Genomic DNA, 18,727 nt, shown 5'->3' with positions numbered 1-18,727 from the left:
CAGGCGTTTTTTTGGGCGTTTTTAACAGGTGTTTTTGGTGACCAATGGAAAAGCAGAGTTTTTTTTTTTTACATTTGCAAAGGAACCTCCCAGGGACCTCCTGCTCTGCATTGGACCTCCCAGGGACCTCCTCTTCTGCATGATCTTTTTTTTTATGGTTCTGGACATGCTACAGAGCTGAAACTTCACAGGTACACTTTTTAGACCCCCCCCCCCAGACACTAAATCCAAAGCTCTTTTTTTTTTTTTTTTTTTTTTTTTTTTAATTTTTTCAATAATTGGCTCTCTATCAAAAACGACAATTTTTAAGAACTTTTTTTTTGCCTGATTCATAGTCCCTGGGGCATGATCCAGAACCCTAGGCAATTTTTAGGGGCATTTATTTTGATTCCATATATATATCTACATTACGGTCACCTTGGCATAGCAGAGTCAATTTACCCTAAACTACATTACGGTCACCTTGGCATGGAAGAGTTTGGTCACCCTGGCATAGTAGAGTCAGTTCACTGTAAACTACATTAGTCACCTTGAGTTCGGTCACCCTGGCATAGCAGAGTCAGTTCACCTAAACTACATTACGGTCACCCTGGTATGGCAGCAGGCTAAGTCAGCTAAACTTCATTACGGTCACCCTGGTATGGCAGCAGGCTAAGTCAGCTAAACTTCGTTACGGTCACCCTGGTATGGCAAGCTAAGTCTGCTAAACTTCGTTACGGTCACCCTGGTATGGCAGCAGGCTAAGTCAGTAAAGTTCATTACGGTCACCTTGTCATGGAAGAGTTAGGTCACCCTGGCATAGCAGAGTCAGTTCACCTAAACTACATTACGGTCACCTTGGTATGGAAGAGTTTGGTCACCCTGGCATAGTAGAGTCAGTTCAGTCACCTTGAGTTCGGTCACCCTGGCATAGCAGAGTCAGTTCACCTAAACTTCATTACGGTCACCCTGGTATGGCAGCAGGCTAAGTCAGCTAAACTTCGTTACGGTCACCCTGGTATGGCAGCAGGCTAAGTCAGTAAAGTTCATTACGGTCACCTTGGTATGGCAGGGTCTGGTCACCTAAACTGCCTAACTGCTGTTCTCCATGTTTCAGGAAAATGTGCTCACAGCAGAGGCATGCCAAGGGGGTGGAGACCTGGGTGGAGAGTTGTGCTGTTTGAGCTGATCAGGAGCAACAAAACGCTTGTAAAACGCCTGTGAAACGCCAAATATCACTTTACATTGAGGTCTATGGGCCAAATGCCTGTGATCTGCCCAAAAAGAAGCTCAAGTACTTTTTTGAGCGTTGGGCGTTTTCCTTAGGGCGTCAAAACGCTCAGATGTGAACAGGGTCATTGCAATGAATGGGATTTGTCTTGTTGGGCATTTTGAGAGCTGATCAGTGAGCAGAAAAACGCTCCAAAAACGCCTACATGTGAACGGAGCCTTAATGACCTTTTCATTTCACGTTTAAAATTAAATGTTATCTTGTAGTGATTTTTGCACTAATTTTACATTTTTCTTTCTATGCCAGAAAGGATCAAAAGGAGACTGGGGCGAGAGAGCCAATAATGTTTTAAAATTCACGAAAGGAAAATCTTTCCGACATGAAAAGACAAAGAAAAAGCGTGGCAGTTATTGTGGTGGTGCCATTTCTACAACTGTGAACTCCATAAAGTTTGACAGTGAATGAACTGTATTTTTTCTTTTTTTTTTTTTTTTTTCCTTTTTTCAATCAATGAACTTCTTTCCAGATGCCCGTACTTTAGAACTTTTTGTGCAGTTCTCTGCTTTATTGGCATGGAAGTTTATCTGCCCAGGAGTTCTCGACGACAGAATGATCATTTTTCTGTGTATCTAAGAAAAGCAGAACTTTCTTTTTATGTCATTCAAGAAAAAGTTTACGTTTTAGGAAGATGCTTTGTTCTTATTTTTGCAGAAATTGATTAAATTGCCTTTTTGTTTTTACAATTTGATTTTTAAACATTTCGTCCTGTTTAGATTCAAAATTGAAAAAATATAGAGGATAACCATCATTAAAGTGGACCTGTCAAAAGACAGCTTAAACACAGTCAGTATAGATGACAAATGTACTTTTGATACTACTGTTTATATTAAAGATGACTTGTTCAGATGAAGTATGGGAGCTGCCATTATAGACCTCTTTTGAAAATACGAGTTGCTGATCTATAATCAGTAGTTTCGGCACTTGGTCTTTGACCCAGGCCAAGTATATGCAGCAGATCAGTGTTGTGACTCTTGAGTAACTTGCCCGAGCATCAGTAAAATCAAAGGATTTCCCTCTATCGATTTCTTCTAGAAAAACTGCTGCACTCATGCCTGCCAGTCTACACCTCTGTCTTTCAGATCTGTGAGATCCAGATCTACTTTGAACGGTATTGCCAATTCTTGTTTAGCCAAATAGACCAAAGATTGGTCAGCATTCTGATTTTTATTACCAATGCACACAAAGCTGATTTAAGATGGGCTGCGTTTTAACCACTTGCCGACCGCCGCAAGTAGATTTACTGCGGCGGTCAGCCCCTCATAGGCAAAGTGACGTAAATTAACGTCACTAGCCTGTGAGGCTCTGGGGAGCGAGCGCCGCCGGGGGCACGCTCCCGCGCGGTCACGAACACCTACCCCCCCCCCCCCCCCCCCCCCCCCCCCGCGTGTGTGACCGGCGGACCCGATGTCCGCCGCTCACTGCGATCGGCGGGGGAGAGGGAGAAAGTCAGGCAGCTTGTGTAAACAAGCTGCCTGTCCTCCTCCCCTGTGTAGAGACACCGATCATACGGTTCTACTATGTAGGACCGTTGATCAGTGTAACTACAGCTCAACAGACAGCCAATCACAGTTAGAATCACGCCCCTAGGGACACACACAGCCCCTCCCTCTCAAATAAAGTTAAACCCTTCACTGCCAGTGTATTTTTACAGTAACAGTGTATATATATATATATATATATATATATATATATATATAATAGCACTGATTACTGTAGAAATGTCACTGGTAACCCCAAAAGTGTCAATGCCAGTCAAGGGTCCGATCTGTCCGTCGCAGTACCGCAAAAAAAATCGCAGATCGCCGCCATTACGCGTTAAAAAAAAAAACCAACAAAAATGACAAAAATCTTTCCCTTTGTTAGTAAACGCAATAACTTTTGCGCAAACCAATCAAAATACGCTTTTTGCGATTTTTTTTTTTTTTTACCAAACATAGGTAGCATAAAACAAATTGGCCGAAAATGTTAAAAAATTTAGATTTTTACTTTTTTTTTTGGGGAATTTCATATAAAAAAATGTGAAAAATATATTATTTTTGCAAAATTGACGCTCTTTGTTTTGTTTATAGCGCATGATCAAAAAATCGCACAGGTGATCAAATACCACCAAACGAAAGCTCTGTTTGTGGGGAAAAAAAGGACGTCAAATTAGTTTAGGTATGGCGTCGCACGATCGTGCAATTGTCCGTTAAAGTCACGCAGTGCCGAATCGCAAAATACCCCCTGGTCGTTAAGCAGCCAAATCCTCCGGGGCTTAAGTGGTTAATACCTCCAAGCAGCTTGTTTTTTTTTTTTCCTCATTTGTACATTAGAGGACACAGGATTCGTAGACCCTGGGTCATTGATTTTCACCTTCATGTGACTGGAAACTGGCAAAGCTTTTAAGGACTTGGCACCTCGGCACCTCCCCTATAACCTTACCCTACTCTGTAAATTCTCAGCTATTTGTTAGTGTTCTAAGATGAACCAGTACGTCACTTTGCCTGGGAGGGGCTGACCGCCGCCGTATATAGTCGGGCGGCGGTCGGCAAGTGGTTAAAACCCCCCTACAGGTCAATTGAAAAAAAAAATGTGGCCAAGCGGGCCTCTGCCCGCCAGGCTGCGTCACTGATTGATAGTTCCCTGTGCGTGGAAAGCTACAAAGTTTGTGGCTGTGGGCTTGTAGTTTTCAGTGAACTGTCATGGCTCTATGGAATGCCGTGGTGATTATTCATGCTTCCTGTCAGATTGTTAGGGGGTTTTTTGGTGCCTCAGGCCAAGAGGGATTGGGACTTTAAGGGCAAGTGCATAGATATAGAAACAAGTATATGAATATATGATAGATAATGTTCCATTTCAAATAAAACAAAATTTTATTTACAACAATGTAAATCCATATATTGTAGAAGAGACAACATATATAGGTGAACAAGGTGCTTGGGGGTAGAGACCCCGGTGTGAAGGAAGTAATAAAGAGGTTGATTCAGAGATGAATCAGTGACAGTGGTGAAAAATGACTTTTTGGATAGGATTTCCACAGATATTGAGTGGGACATTGGTCCCTTAGGAGAATCCTATTGCTGACGCGTTTCGGCTCACTTGGAGCCTTTCTCAAAGCGTTGAGTCACTCTGTACTTCAGTCTATGAAGATAATATATAATATAAATAGTTTAGATCTTTATTCATGTCAAGTGTAATTTCAAAAAAATTATTGAGAGCAATTTTACCTACATGGATATAGCTGACGGTTACTGCGCATGGCTCCCTTCATCCTGTTGCAAACGCAGCGGGATCAGGCTATGCATATTGCCTGGGATGGGTGAGATGGTATTAATAGGTGTAAAACACGTAGTATCTTTAGGTTTGTGGAATGGGTAAAACCACTTACATTTACTGAAGGAGTTATAGTACTTCCTCCACGGGGAATAAATTTCCCTCTCTTGTTTTCAGGTTGTTTGATCTATGTTAGAGAATTAGTCTATGTTACCTCAAATTGCATATGGTGTAAACATAAAGAGTGACTTTTCCCAATGGAGGTGTATAGCCTCCTAGTGCTTGTACAATACAAAGTGACTTTTGGTGCCCATAGTTATTGGACAGTGAAGCGGTCCAGGGAGCTTACATTTTGAAGAAAAGGTGAGGTGATCCTTCCGGCTAAACGCAGGTCCGTCCGTCCTCTTCCCTCGGTTGGAGAGAAGTGAGGACTTGACGTTGATCCCCGGCCTTTTAAAGCCCTCCGCGCATGCGCAGTAGACTGCTGCACGTCGGAGGGTTCGTTCGAGCGTGACGTGGCACCTTGTAATGCGCCTGCGCCAAGTGGATGCAGGCGCTGGAGTAGAGACGCTCATTGGCCGCCAGCACGGGAGGAGGGGCCCTCCTTTCCCCGTGGGTGATTGGATGGGTCCCGAACAGCCCCTACGATGATGCGTAGGGGCTACCCGTGCTGGGTGCGATTGTCAGGGATGAAGGGGAGGGGGCCGATCTGCAGCGCTGACAGCTTATAAACCATGCAGGCAATTGTAATCATTTGGTAGTACATCTTATTGTAAAAGGTATATTCAGCTTTATAGTGTATCGAGACCGTTTTGGGTCTTGGAAATGAACATATACAAAGCAAGGTACAATACAATATTGCATGAGTATTAAACAGCAGAATAACAGTAATAAAGACTTTGCCTCAGTGAATCTGATGGATTGGGGGGGAAAAAATCTCGATGGGGTGGTCATCCAGAATGGTCTCTGGATCATGTTTAAGCAGGATTGGATGTATAGGGTATATATGACTAATTAACGAGACTCGTTAGGTTGTTGCTAGAGACAATTTAAATATCTCATTCCTAGTTGGGAGGTGTGTGGTTGAGAGAGATAAAAGATAAAAAATGAAAAATAAAATAAAATCTATGAATTGTGAAGGAAAAAGAAACGCACAAGGGGAGAAGTATGGGTGGATCTTTATGGATTGGATAGCCATAAGCCATATCAACTCAATTGGGGGGGAGGCAGATACCTAACTGGAGGAGAAAGAATATCTGAAGGCAGTGATTATGCCAGTAGGTCCCAACTGTTTAGAAAGTAATGCGTTTTGTTTGGTTAATCTGTCTTTCCTGATGCAAACCCTTCGAGAAAGGGGCGAAAACTCTCGTTTTCGTTTAAACCAGGTGGTTTTGTGGCTTGGAGACGTCTTATCCATCTCATCTCCATTTGTAGCAGGTGTTTGTTCCAGTCGCCCCCTCTACACGGTATGTGTATCCTTTCCAGTGCTGAGAATGTAACATTAGGCATTTTGTTTTTGTGGAAATGTGCCACATGCCTGCCAAGTGGTACATAAAAATTACACATCTCCATACTGTTGATGTGTTGGTTTACACGTTTTCCAAATTCTTGTTTTGTTTTTCCAACATAAAAGGATTCGCATTGGCATCTCATCAGGTAGACCACCCCTCTCGTTCGGCAGTTAACAAAATGTCGGGGTGTAAAAAGCTCTCCATTGGGGAGTGTGGTGGTTGTGCATTTTTTAATCACATCACATTGCCCACAGTTTCCGCATGGGAATGTGCCCTTCTGTTTACAGGGGTCTTTTCTCGTTTGTTTGTATTCACTGTGGGTGAGCGATTGCTTCATAGATCCCGCTTTCCTGTATGTGATCTGTGGGTGTTCCGATATGAAAGGTTTTATCGCTGGGTCCTCCTGTAGGATCTGCCAGTGTTTGGCAATGATATTTCTTATTTTAGGGTGGTCGTTCGTGAATCTCATGATCACTCTCGTTTGATTCTCTTGCTTGTCTAATCGTTGTTTCTTTCTGAATAGAATCTCTTGCCTTTCTTGTTGTTTTACCCTGTTAAAGGCTTTTCTTAGGGTCGTTTTTGTGTAACCCCTTTTTATTAGTCTGGCAGTCAGGGAGTCAGCTTCTTTCCGTTTTAGCCTGAGAAATTGGCTGTATGGGATTGCATTTTTCAGGGAGGGGGGATGGAAGCTGGATGCATGTAGAATAGAATTACCTGCCGTTTCTTTTCGATATAGGGTTGTTTTCATAAAAGAAAAAAATGGACTCCTGAAAACAACCCTATATCGAAAAGAAACGGCAGGTAATTCTATTCTACATGCATCCAGCTTCCATCCCCCCTCCCTGAAAAATGCAATCCCATACAGCCAATTTCTCAGGCTAAAACGGAAAGAAGCTGACTCCCTGACTGCCAGACTAATAAAAAGGGGTTACACAAAAACGACCCTAAGAAAAGCCTTTAACAGGGTAAAACAACAAGAAAGGCAAGAGATTCTATTCAGAAAGAAACAACGATTAGACAAGCAAGAGAATCAAACGAGAGTGATCATGAGATTCACGAACGACCACCCTAAAATAAGAAATATCATTGCCAAACACTGGCAGATCCTACAGGAGGACCCAGCGATAAAACCTTTCATATCGGAACACCCACAGATCACATACAGGAAAGCGGGATCTATGAAGCAATCGCTCACCCACAGTGAATACAAACAAACGAGAAAAGACCCCTGTAAACAGAAGGGCACATTCCCATGCGGAAACTGTGGGCAATGTGATGTGATTAAAAAATGCACAACCACCACACTCCCCAATGGAGAGCTTTTTACACCCCGACATTTTGTTAACTGCCGAACGAGAGGGGTGGTCTACCTGATGAGATGCCAATGCGAATCCTTTTATGTTGGAAAAACAAAACAAGAATTTGGAAAACGTGTAAACCAACACATCAACAGTATGGAGATGTGTAATTTTTATGTACCACTTGGCAGGCATGTGGCACATTTCCACAAAAACAAAATGCCTAATGTTACATTCTCAGCACTGGAAAGGATACACATACCGTGTAGAGGGGGCGACTGGAACAAACACCTGCTACAAATGGAGATGAGATGGATAAGACGTCTCCAAGCCACAAAACCACCTGGTTTAAACGAAAACGAGAGTTTTCGCCCCTTTCTCGAAGGGTTTGCATCAGGAAAGACAGATTAACCAAACAAAACGCATTACTTTCTAAACAGTTGGGACCTACTGGCATAATCACTGCCTTCAGATATTCTTTCTCCTCCAGTTAGGTATCTGCCTCCCCCCCCAATTGAGTTGATATGGCTTATGGCTATCCAATCCATAAAGATCCACCCATACTTCTCCCCTTGTGCGTTTCTTTTTCCTTCACAATTCATAGATTTTATTTTATTTTTCATTTTTTATCTTTTATCTCTCTCAACCACACACCTCCCAACTAGGAATGAGATATTTAAATTGTCTCTAGCAACAACCTAACGAGTCTCGTTAATTAGTCATATATACCCTATACATCCAATCCTGCTTAAACATGATCCAGAGACCATTCTGGATGACCACCCCATCGAGATTTTTTCCCCCCCAATCCATCAGATTCACTGAGGCAAAGTCTTTATTACTGTTATTCTGCTGTTTAATACTCATGCAATATTGTATTGTACCTTGCTTTGTATATGTTCATTTCCAAGACCCAAAACGGTCTCGATACACTATAAAGCTGAATATACCTTTTACAATAAGATGTACTACCAAATGATTACAATTGCCTGCATGGTTTATAAGCTGTCAGCGCTGCAGATCGGCCCCCTCCCCTTCATCCCTGACAATCGCACCCAGCACGGGTAGCCCCTACGCATCATCGTAGGGGCTATTCGGGACCCATCCAATCACCCACGGGGAAAGGAGGGCCCCTCCTCCCGTGCTGGCGGCCAATGAGCGTCTCTACTCCAGCGCCTGCGCGCGCATCCACTTGGCGCAGGCGCATTACAAGGTGCCACGTCACGCTCGAACGAACCCTCCGACGTGCAGCAGTCTACTGCGCATGCGCGGAGGGCTTTAAAAGGCCGGGGATCAACGTCAAGTCCTCACTTCTCTCCAACCGAGGGAAGAGGACGGACGGACCTGCGTTTAGCCGGAAGGATCACCTCACCTTTTCTTCAAAATGTAAGCTCCCTGGACCGCTTCACTGTCCAATAACTATGGGCACCAAAAGTCACTTTGTATTGTACAAGCACTAGGAGGCTATACACCTCCATTGGGAAAAGTCACTCTTTATGTTTACACCATATGCAATTTGAGGTAACATAGACTAATTCTCTAACATAGATCAAACAACCTGAAAACAAGAGAGGGAAATTTATTCCCCGTGGAGGAAGTACTATAACTCCTTCAGTAAATGTAAGTGGTTTTACCCATTCCACAAACCTAAAGATACTACGTGTTTTACACCTATTAATACCATCTCACCCATCCCAGGCAATATGCATAGCCTGATCCCGCTGCGTTTGCAACAGGATGAAGGGAGCCATGCGCAGTAACCGTCAGCTATATCCATGTAGGTAAAATTGCTCTCAATAATTTTTTTGAAATTACACTTGACATGAATAAAGATCTAAACTATTTATATTATATATTATCTTCATAGACTGAAGTACAGAGTGACTCAACGCTTTGAGAAAGGCTCCAAGTGAGCCGAAACGCGTCAGCAATAGGATTCTCCTAAGGGACCAATGTCCCACTCAATATCTGTGGAAATCCTATCCAAAAAGTCATTTTTCACCACTGTCACTGATTCATCTCTGAATCAACCTCTTTATTACTTCCTTCACACCGGGGTCTCTACCCCCAAGCACCTTGTTCACCTATATATGTTGTCTCTTCTACAATATATGGATTTACATTGTTGTAAATAAAATTTTGTTTTATTTGAAATGGAACATTATCTATCATATATTCATATACTTGTTTCTATATCTATGCACTTGCCCTTAAAGTCCCAATCCCTCTTGGCCTGAGGCACCAAAAAACCCCCTAATAGCACATACAGGGACGGAGGCAACACCTACTTACCTATTATTTTTTAAGCAGCCTAAGGAAAAATACCCCCCTCATCCTGTCAGATTGTATCTGCTGGTCTGTACGGGATGTATGGGCAAGCAGATACACTGGCAGATCTTATGGAGCCCTGCATGGCACCAGCGATCAGATCACTGGTGCAATGCTTTACATGCAGGGGTGGGGAACCTAAGGCCCAGGGGCCGTATCCTGCCCTCAAAGTCATTTGGTCCGGCCCCCCTTGCAGCTGAGTGCTGATCTGTCAGAATATAGCCGATGCTTCCTGTATAGTTCCGGCTCTGTTCTGACAGTCTGAGTGAGGCACAGCGGAGGGACATCAAATGAACTCCGCCTGTGACCAATACAGGAAACATCGCCTCTTCCTCCAGCGTGGCACCGGTTCTAGCCAGCATAAACAGCAGTACCAGCCAGAGCCAGCAGTACCAGCCAGCAGTACCTACAGCACAGTACCAGCCTAAGCCAGCAGTACCAGCCTGAGCCAGCAGTACCTACAGCACAGTACCAGCCTGAGCCAGCAGTACCTACAGCACAGTACCAGCCTGAGCCAGCAGTACCCACAGCACAGTACAAGCCAGCTGTACCCACCAGCAGTTTTTTTCAAAACTTACCACCACAAAGAGTCAAGTGCGCTCCAGACTGACCGACGCAAACCTGGAAAACCAGTTACGAGTAGCATCATCATCAATACCAGCTAACATCACACACCTCACCAAAGAGAAGCAGTTGTAGCCATCACATTAGGGGTGAGTTAATTAGGTGTTTGACCAAATATAACAGGCACATTTTTAAGTTGATAATTTTATACGGCCCCCGAATGATTTTATAAATACCCAAATGGCCCTTAGCAGAAAAAAGGTTCCTCACCCCTGCTTTACAGGATCCAAATAAATAAATGCACATTTTTCTTCTTTTTGAAAAAAAAAAAAAACTACTTTTAAGATCAGTTGTTTCTGGCCCTAGCCACTTAACAAGCAAATCTAGTTCCTCCTTGACCGTAAGATTAACATCCGGAGTTATACCATTTTTAACCACTTGCCGACCGCTCACATTGAGGGTACTGCGGTAAAGTGGCTCGTTATCGTCCAGCGACGTAGACTACGTCGCTGGATCACGCCCCCTCTCGGCGGCGCGCTCCCGCTGTATTCAGACACAGCGGGAGTCGGGCCAGGGGAGGAGAGGCGGTGATCACCGCCGCTCTTCCCCGATCGTCGGATCGAGTGAGGAAATCCGCCCACTTGTGAAAATCAAGTGGGCGGATCTCCTGTGTGACAGGCAGGGACAGATTACAAGATTCAGCATAGCTGAACCTGCGGTCTGTGTCACACAATCCCCTCCCCCCCACACACGTTAGTAAGCATGAGGCATACATATTTATAGCACTGATTACTGTAGTAATGTCACTGGTACCCCCAAAAGTGTCAAAAACGTCAGGGGTTCGATCTGTCCGCCGCAGTCCCGCAAAAACAAATCGCAGATCGCCGCCATTACTAGTAAAAAAAAAATAAATAAAAATTACAAATCTTTCCCGTAGTGCGTAAACGCGATAAATTTTGCGCAAACCAATCAAAAAACGCTTATTGTGATTTTTTTTTTTTTTTTTTCCAAAAATATGTAGAAGAAAACAAATTGGCCTAAAATGTTAAATTTTGATTTTTAAATTTTTTTTGGGAATGTTATATATCGGAATGTAAAAAATATATTTTTTTTCAAAATTGTCGCTCTTTTTTTCAAAAATTAAAAATCGCACAGGTGATCAAATACCACCAAAAGAAATCTCTATTTGTGGGGAAAAAAAGGACATAAATTTAATTTGGGTACAGCGTCGCACCACCGCACAATTGTCCGTTAACCGCTTGCCGACCGCCGCAAGTAAATTTACTGCGGCGGTCAGCCCCTCACAGGCAGAGTGACGTTAATTAACGTCACTAGCCTGGGAGGGTCTGGGGAGCTCCCGCGCGCCGCCGGAGGCACGCTCCCCCGCGGTCACGGAAAAGCCCCCCCCCCCGCGCGTGTGACCGGGGGACCCGATGTCCGCCGGTCACTCGGCGATCGTCGGGGGAGAGGGAGAAAGTCAGGCGGCTTGTGTAAACAAGCCACCTGTCATTCTCCTCGGTGTAAAAACACTGATCACACGGTTCTAGTATGTAGGACCGTTGATCAGTGTCCTTACACCTCAAGTCAGCCAATCACAGTAAGAATCACGCCCCTAGGGACACACAGCCCCTCCCTCTCAAATAAAGTTAACCCCTTCACTACCAGTGTATTTTTACAGTAACCGTGCATATTTATAGCACTGATTACTATAGAAATGTCACTGGTAACCCCAAAAGTGTCAAAAATGTCAGTCAAGGGTCCGATCTGTCCGCCGCAATGTCGCAGTACCGCAAAAAAAATCGCAGATCGCCGCCATTACGTGTTAAAAAAAAAACAACAAAAATGACAAAAATCTTTCCCTTTGTTAGTAACTTTTGCGCAAACCAATCAAAATACGCTTTTTGCGATTTTTTTTTTTTTTTTACCAAACATATGTAGCATAAAACAAATTCGCCGAAAATGTTAAAAAATTTTGATTTTTACATTTTTTTTGGGGAATTTCATATAAAAAATGTGAAAAATACTGTTATTTTTGCAAAATTTACGCTCTTTTTTTGTTTATAGCGCAAAAAGTAAAAAGCGCACAGGTGATCAAATACCACCAAAAGAAAGCTCTGTTTGTGGGAAAAAAAGGACGTCAAATTTGTTTAGGTACAGCGTCGCACGACCGCGCAATTGTCCGTTAAAGTCACACAGTGCCGAATCGCAAAATACCCCCTGGTCGTTTAGCAGGCAAATCCTCCGGGGCTTAAGTGGTTAAAGTAACGCAGTGCCGAATCGCAAAATATAGCCTGGTCAGGAATGGGGTAAAATCTTCCGGTCTTAAAACGGTTAAAAATACGCTCATTGAGGATATTTTGTCAAAGACATGTAGCTAAATACATTTTGGCCTAAATATATTACAAAAATTGAATAAATTGGATATTTTTTAACTGTCAAAGTAGAAAATGTCAATTTTTTCGCAAAATTTTCGCTCTTTTTTTTATTATCGCAAAAAATGAAAAGCGCAGAGGTGATCAAATACCACCAAAAGAAAGCTCTGTGGGGAAAAAAAGGATGTAAATTTTGTTTGGGTACGGTGTTGCATGACCGCGCAATTGTCAGTTAAAGTCGCGCAGTGCCAAGTTGCAAGAAGTGGCCTGGACATAAAGCAGGAAAATCCTCCGGTGGTAAAGTGGTTAATAAACTGCCCACTAGTTGGCGCTTCCCTTTCTATACACACACACGGTGGGGTAAATTGCATGCGATTCAGACAGGAATCGTACCACACTCCTGTTCAAATTGCATGCGATTCTTTGCAGTGCAATTAGCGCCCATTTATATTCTATTGAAGCAAATTGTACCGAAAGTATCGGTACTTGACATCGGCGAATACTTGACTGAAACTAGTGCTCGTCGACCAAAGACGATATCGGTGTAACCCTAGTGAAAATCAATATTTTAATTTCTGGCCTCAAAATGTGTGTCTTGTAGGAGCAATATAGGCACTCACAATTGTGGAAAGAGAGAAATTACATCATACAAAGAGGAGGAATTACAGATAATTAGAGCAAATAAGACAATGACCACAGGGTGGCAGCATACCATGCAACAACTAGTGAGTGAAACAGATTTTACTGTATACATAAATGTACATGCATTCCATATACCGTAGCAGCTGGAGGCTGCACATTGTACCTTGTTGAACATCCTGAACATTTTCAGGGGTAGAAGATGGTTCACAAAAGACAAAAAGAAGATAGTTCACAATTGTTTTAATTTCCTCATTAACGACAGGTTCTGGCTACTACGTTTTTGCGAGATAGGCAAATTTTTTTTATAACTTGATAAGCAAACAATGACTTGATATACAAGTAGCGCCACGTCACAACTGAGTATAAAAGAAGAGAGGTGCCTCTAAGTGTAGCAATATGGTTACATTTAACCACTTCGGCCTACCGCCCGCCGTGTACTTACGTCTGTACTTTGATGTTAAATACTGGTGTTATGGCAGCAGATAGCTGCCATAACACTGGTATTTCTGTAGGTGGCCGACGGTCCTCTTTCACATAAGTGGTCCCAGTGGTGGATTTGCCGCGGTGTCACTTTTATGGGCTTCAGGAGAGATGCTCCCCCTCCTACCGGTTCCTGTTTGTTTTTCCCCCTTACCGGAGCAGTCAGTAGTGGGGAAAATGATCCGCTCCTTCCGGGTCCCAGGCAGGAAGTCGATCAAGGGCAAGATGGCCCCCACTGCTCTATGGCCTTTGAGGACCAGATCGAAGTTATACGTCGCTTCCGCCGAATGGCCTATTTTTTTTTTTTTTGTAATATATATATAATTTTTTTTTCTCTGTCGCTCATTGACAGACGTAGTCCTCGGTGATTCAACACCCTCGGGTTATGCTGCCCTCCACAGGAGTAGGACTAGACAGGAAAGAAAATACTCTGGCCACACCCTAGGGGCAGTCCCCGAGGGTATATCCTCTCTCTCTCTGCTACAGCAAATCAGTTTTTTTCTGTCTAGTCAGGAGTAAGGACCTAGATACCTTGCTGGGATCTTCGGTCCTGGCAGGATTTTTTTCTTAGAAAGATTTTTTTTTAGACAGCTTTTTTCTCCAGTGTTCCTGTGAGATCTTCAAGCAAGAAAGCTGAACTGGGCGACGGGCTGGATGTTTTTGATCCAGTGGTCACCCCAGTTCAGCCTGCGAGCGCGTGCAGGCCATAGCTCCGCGCTGGGTCGGCCGCGACATAGTTCCACTGGACGGGGACTGACCCTGCGAGTTAAACGTCTCGCTGAAACGCCAAAGACCATGAGTCACGGCGTCCGTATTGGTCGACAGCCCTCCCACCCCGGTGGAGAGGGGTACTGTCAGGAGTTGGCGCCCGCCTGGTTCCGGTATGGTGAGTAGTATGTTCCCCCCTTTCCCCTGACGGGTCTTGTGGTGAACGCGGGCCCCTCTCTGTATGGTAAGGATGGGTTCCCCTCTATCCTATAACATGGCACAGATTCTCCTATTGAGTGTGATTTTTGTGTACAAAAAGCCAGGAGGCTTGGTTTGGGAGCTGACAATCTAATTGCAAGTATGTTTAAATGATTGTAATCAGTGGCAGCACTAGAATCTTACTGTGATAGATATGGTATCCTACCTGTCAGAAGCCACAGGACATGTATACTGCTTTCCAGGTCATTCCTCCAGCAAAAGCATGCCTCCCAACGGCCACGCGGTCCGCCAGGGTCCGGTACCGCCGGCCACGCGGATCACCATGTAGAGAGAGGTTTATTGATGCCGAGATACTCTGCAGTCACGCCGCTATCCTGTAAAAGGCCGCCGCCATTGTTTGGTAGATCGCACGAGGCCGCCATTTTGGCGTAGCCTCGTGTCTCCAGCATGGGGGCGGCCATGTTTGAGGTGACTCAAACACCTTGTGGAGCTAGGGAGGGTGCCGGAAGGCGTACAGAGGGGCGGAGCCGCCTCCTTTCTTCCCGGGCAGCCAGCCAAGAGACTTCCTGTCTGTTCTAGACAGTGCTGAGACAAGTTGCAGTAAACTCTGAGCATCAAGTGGTGAGCCTAGGGGTCTATTTCTCTCTCTCTCGCTCGATAGGGGTCCCTAAGCAGGTAACATTGAGGGGCTTTGTGGCGCTGGGGGTCTGAAAAAAAAAAAAAAAAGGTTTATTTTTTTTTTGGGATTGATTGTTTTCCGGGTAGTAACTGGAATTATCATGGACCCTGCCACACAGGTAACCCCACCTGTTTCCCTCAAGGGGGCTGCGGGACCCGCCGGTGCACAGAGTATAGATGCATTTACAGCAGTTTTGGAGTCTTTGGTGGCTCGGGTGGAGACGGCCTGTCAGGAACGGGGGTCAAGAAAGCGACCCCCGCCTACCCCTATATCATCTGACACTTCAGATTCTGAGATGGTCATTGCAGCTGCAGGTCCCTCTGCAAGGGCTGTTGTCTCAGGTAAAGTTCCTTCAGACAGTGAGGACGACGTTCATGCTTCCGCCATAATTCGGGAAGAAGCATTGGTGGACGCACTAGTTGTGGCGGTTCGGGAAACCTTAAGACTTGAGGTTTTACCGGCAGAGGCAACTGAAACAGAGATTCCCTTTGGTACTAACAAACCCACCAAAACGGTGAAGGTTTTTCCTGTACCCAAGTGTTTTGGTAATAAAATTAAAGAAGAATGGGAGCATTCTAAACGTACCTTTACTATTTCCAAGCGTATTGCTAGACGCTATCCGTTTGAGGAATCCCTCATTAAGAAATGGACGGTACCAACAGTGGTGGATCCACCTATTTCCAGACTGAATAAAGCCACGGTTATTCCAGTGGAGAACACTTCGTCCTTTAAGGCCCCGGTGGATCGGAAGGTAGAAGCGGAGTCCCGCACTATCTTTTCCCTGATAGGGTCAGCCTTTAGACCAGTAATTGTCATTGGTCTAGTTTCCCAGACACTAACAGAATGGGCGAGATTGGTGCGCCAGGACCTGAAGGGGAAAGATATCCCCCAGGGAACATCTGAATTGATGGAACAGATCATACAAGGACTACAGTTCGTCTGTGACGCAGCCTTGGATGCTACCCCCCTATTAGGGCATGCATCGATGTCAGCGGTAATCCTCAGACGTGTGCTGTGGTTAAAATGCTGGTCAGCAGACCTAGGTTCCAAAAAGACCTTGACGAATCTCCCCTTTCAGGGGAATCGCCTATTTGGGGCCACCCTAGATGAGATCATTAAGGATGCCACTGGCGGCAAGAGCACTTTCTTGCCACAGGCTGCTAAAGCTAAAGGACCTCGTAACAAGCGGGGACCTTTCTTTACCGCCCATAAAGGGTTTGTGCGCCCGACTGCTGCAAGCGGGAAGGGCAAGGCTCCTCTAGGAGGGTTCAAGAAGGGCTGGTCGGACAAACAAAAGACCGACCGAAACCTGAAGCAAAGGATTACACAGCCTGAAGGTGCGCCCCCACCCGGCTTGAGGGTGGGGGGACGTTTTCACCGGTATTCAGGGCATTAGATCGAGCATCGACCACTGCTACCGGTGCGATTCTTCCCTTCCAACATTTAAGTACTACAGGGAGCGGCAGTTACCGTTCCCTGAACAGATCTTTTTCTTTACCTTTTCCAAAGATTAGTCTCAGTTCCCCACAAGAATCGGATCCGGTTGAACAGACAGACCAAGAAGCCTCTAGCCGGGTGACTTCGGTCCCTGAGATTCAACCAGGAGAGATCACCGTTCCTGATAGGAATCAGGTGTCTGATAAATGTGTGGGAACGGAGAACGATCAGACTTTGTCGGATGGTCGGGGCCAGATAGCTCTAGGGCCGCCTGGTTCAGATCCAGTCAGCGCCAGTGGTCCTAGAAATTCTAGGCTGGCCTCGTCAAGCCGATCTACCCGACTTGGACATGCAAGTCGCGGACGTTCCTTGGGAACTTCGTCTCAGGGAGTGTCTGCGGTCTCAAGCACCAATCTTCCATCGTGCTTTACAGTCGCTGGTTTTAATGGCCTGGCCATTGAGACCCAGGTACTGAAGGACAGAGGGTTGTCAGCTTGTTATTCCTACCCTTATTAAAGCAAGGAAAGCGACTTCCAGCAAGGTCTATTACGCACATGGAAGACTTATATCGCGTGGTGCGAATCTTTAGGGATTCCTCCACGTACCTATTCGGTGACCCGAATATTGGCCTTTCTGCAAAAAGGGGTTGAGCAGAAACTAGCCTTGAGCACCATCAAGGGTCAAGTTTCAGCATTAGCAATCTTCTTTCAGAAGCCTTTAGCTACTAAGTCCTTGGTGCGGAATTTCATCCAGGGGGTGCGGCACCTGGCTCCACCAGTACGCGCGCCCTTACCGCCCTGGGATCTTAATTTGGTTTTGTCGGTTCTACAGAAACCTCCCTTTGAAAACATCAGGGAGATTCCCTTGCTTACTTTATCCCAGAAGGTAGCCTTCTTGGTGGCTATCACGTCTGCACGCAGGGTGTCAGAACTGGCTGCATTATCATGCCAGTCCCCATACTTAGTGATTCATAGGGATAAGGTAGTGCTTCATCCTAAGCCATCCTTTCTTCCAAAGGTGGTTTCAGATTTTCATCTGAATGAAGATATTGTACTACCTTCCTTGTGTCCTCAGCCCAATCATCATCGGGAACATGCGTTGCATTCCTTGGATGTGGTTCGGGCAATCAGGGTATACCTGAAGGCGACGGAATCGTTCCGTAAGACGGATTCACTTTTTGTGATCCCGGATGGCCCCAGAAAGGGGTTGCCTGCATCTGCCGCGACTATCTCCAAATGGATCAGACAGACGTGGTACAGGCTTATTCTATTAAGGGTCGGAATCCTCCGTTCCCTGTTAGGGTGCACTCCACTCGAGCGCTCAGTACTTCCTGGGCCTTCCGCCATCAGGCGTCAGTAGTCCAGGTATGTAAGGCGGCCACCTGGTCGTCGGTACATACCTTTACAAAATTTTACAAGATTGATGTGATGGCATCGGCGGATGCCTCATTTGGCCGCAAGGTTTTGCAGGCCGCAATTTGAGGAGACCGGTGGTCTACCTCGAGGGTTTTTTTCTGTTGAAAAATTTCTGTTGAGTCTCATCACTGAGGATGAGCATTGTAAACTTCTAGTTGGCACCGGTTGGGCCTTCTAGATTGGATTTGATTTCCATTTTCCCACCCCTCATTTGTGGTACTGCTTTGGGACGTCCCGAGGGTGTTGAATCACCGAGGACTACATCTGTCAATGAGCGACAGAGAAAAACGGATTTTTGTAAAATCTTACCGTAAAATCCTTTTCTCTTAGCTCATTGACAGACGTAGTACCCGCCCCTCTGTTTTTGAGTTGGGTTGGGTTAAATTCTCTAAACACTGCTTTGTGACATAACTGATTTGCTGTAGCAGAGAGAGAGAGGATATACCCTCGGGGACTGCCCCTAGGGTGTGGCCAGAGTATTTTCTTTCCTGTCTAGTCCTACTCCTGTGGAGGGCAGCATAACCCGAGGGTGTTGAATCACCGAGGACTACG

General features: G+C 45.1%; 1 protein-coding gene across 1 annotated transcript in view; it reads left to right on the top strand.

The window, feature by feature from the left end:
* The window catches only part of NOLC1 (nucleolar and coiled-body phosphoprotein 1), a 54,312-nt gene extending 52,575 nt beyond the window's left edge, over positions 1-1,737 (top strand). Inside the window, exon 15 of the mRNA XM_082268083.1 lies at positions 1,517-1,737. Within this exon, the coding sequence (XP_082124209.1) occupies positions 1,517-1,675 (159 nt within the window). The 3' untranslated portion in view covers positions 1,676-1,737. The remainder of the gene's footprint in view (positions 1-1,516) is intronic.
* Positions 1,738-18,727: the final 16,990 nt, after the last annotated feature.

This window comes from Pelophylax lessonae (genome assembly GCF_965119305.1).
Source record: "Pelophylax lessonae genome assembly, chromosome: 9".
In the NCBI taxonomy this organism is placed as follows: Eukaryota; Metazoa; Chordata; class Amphibia; order Anura; family Ranidae; genus Pelophylax; species Pelophylax lessonae.
Note: the sequence above shows the minus strand (reverse complement) of the source record. Positions and strands in the feature narration are given on the sequence as shown.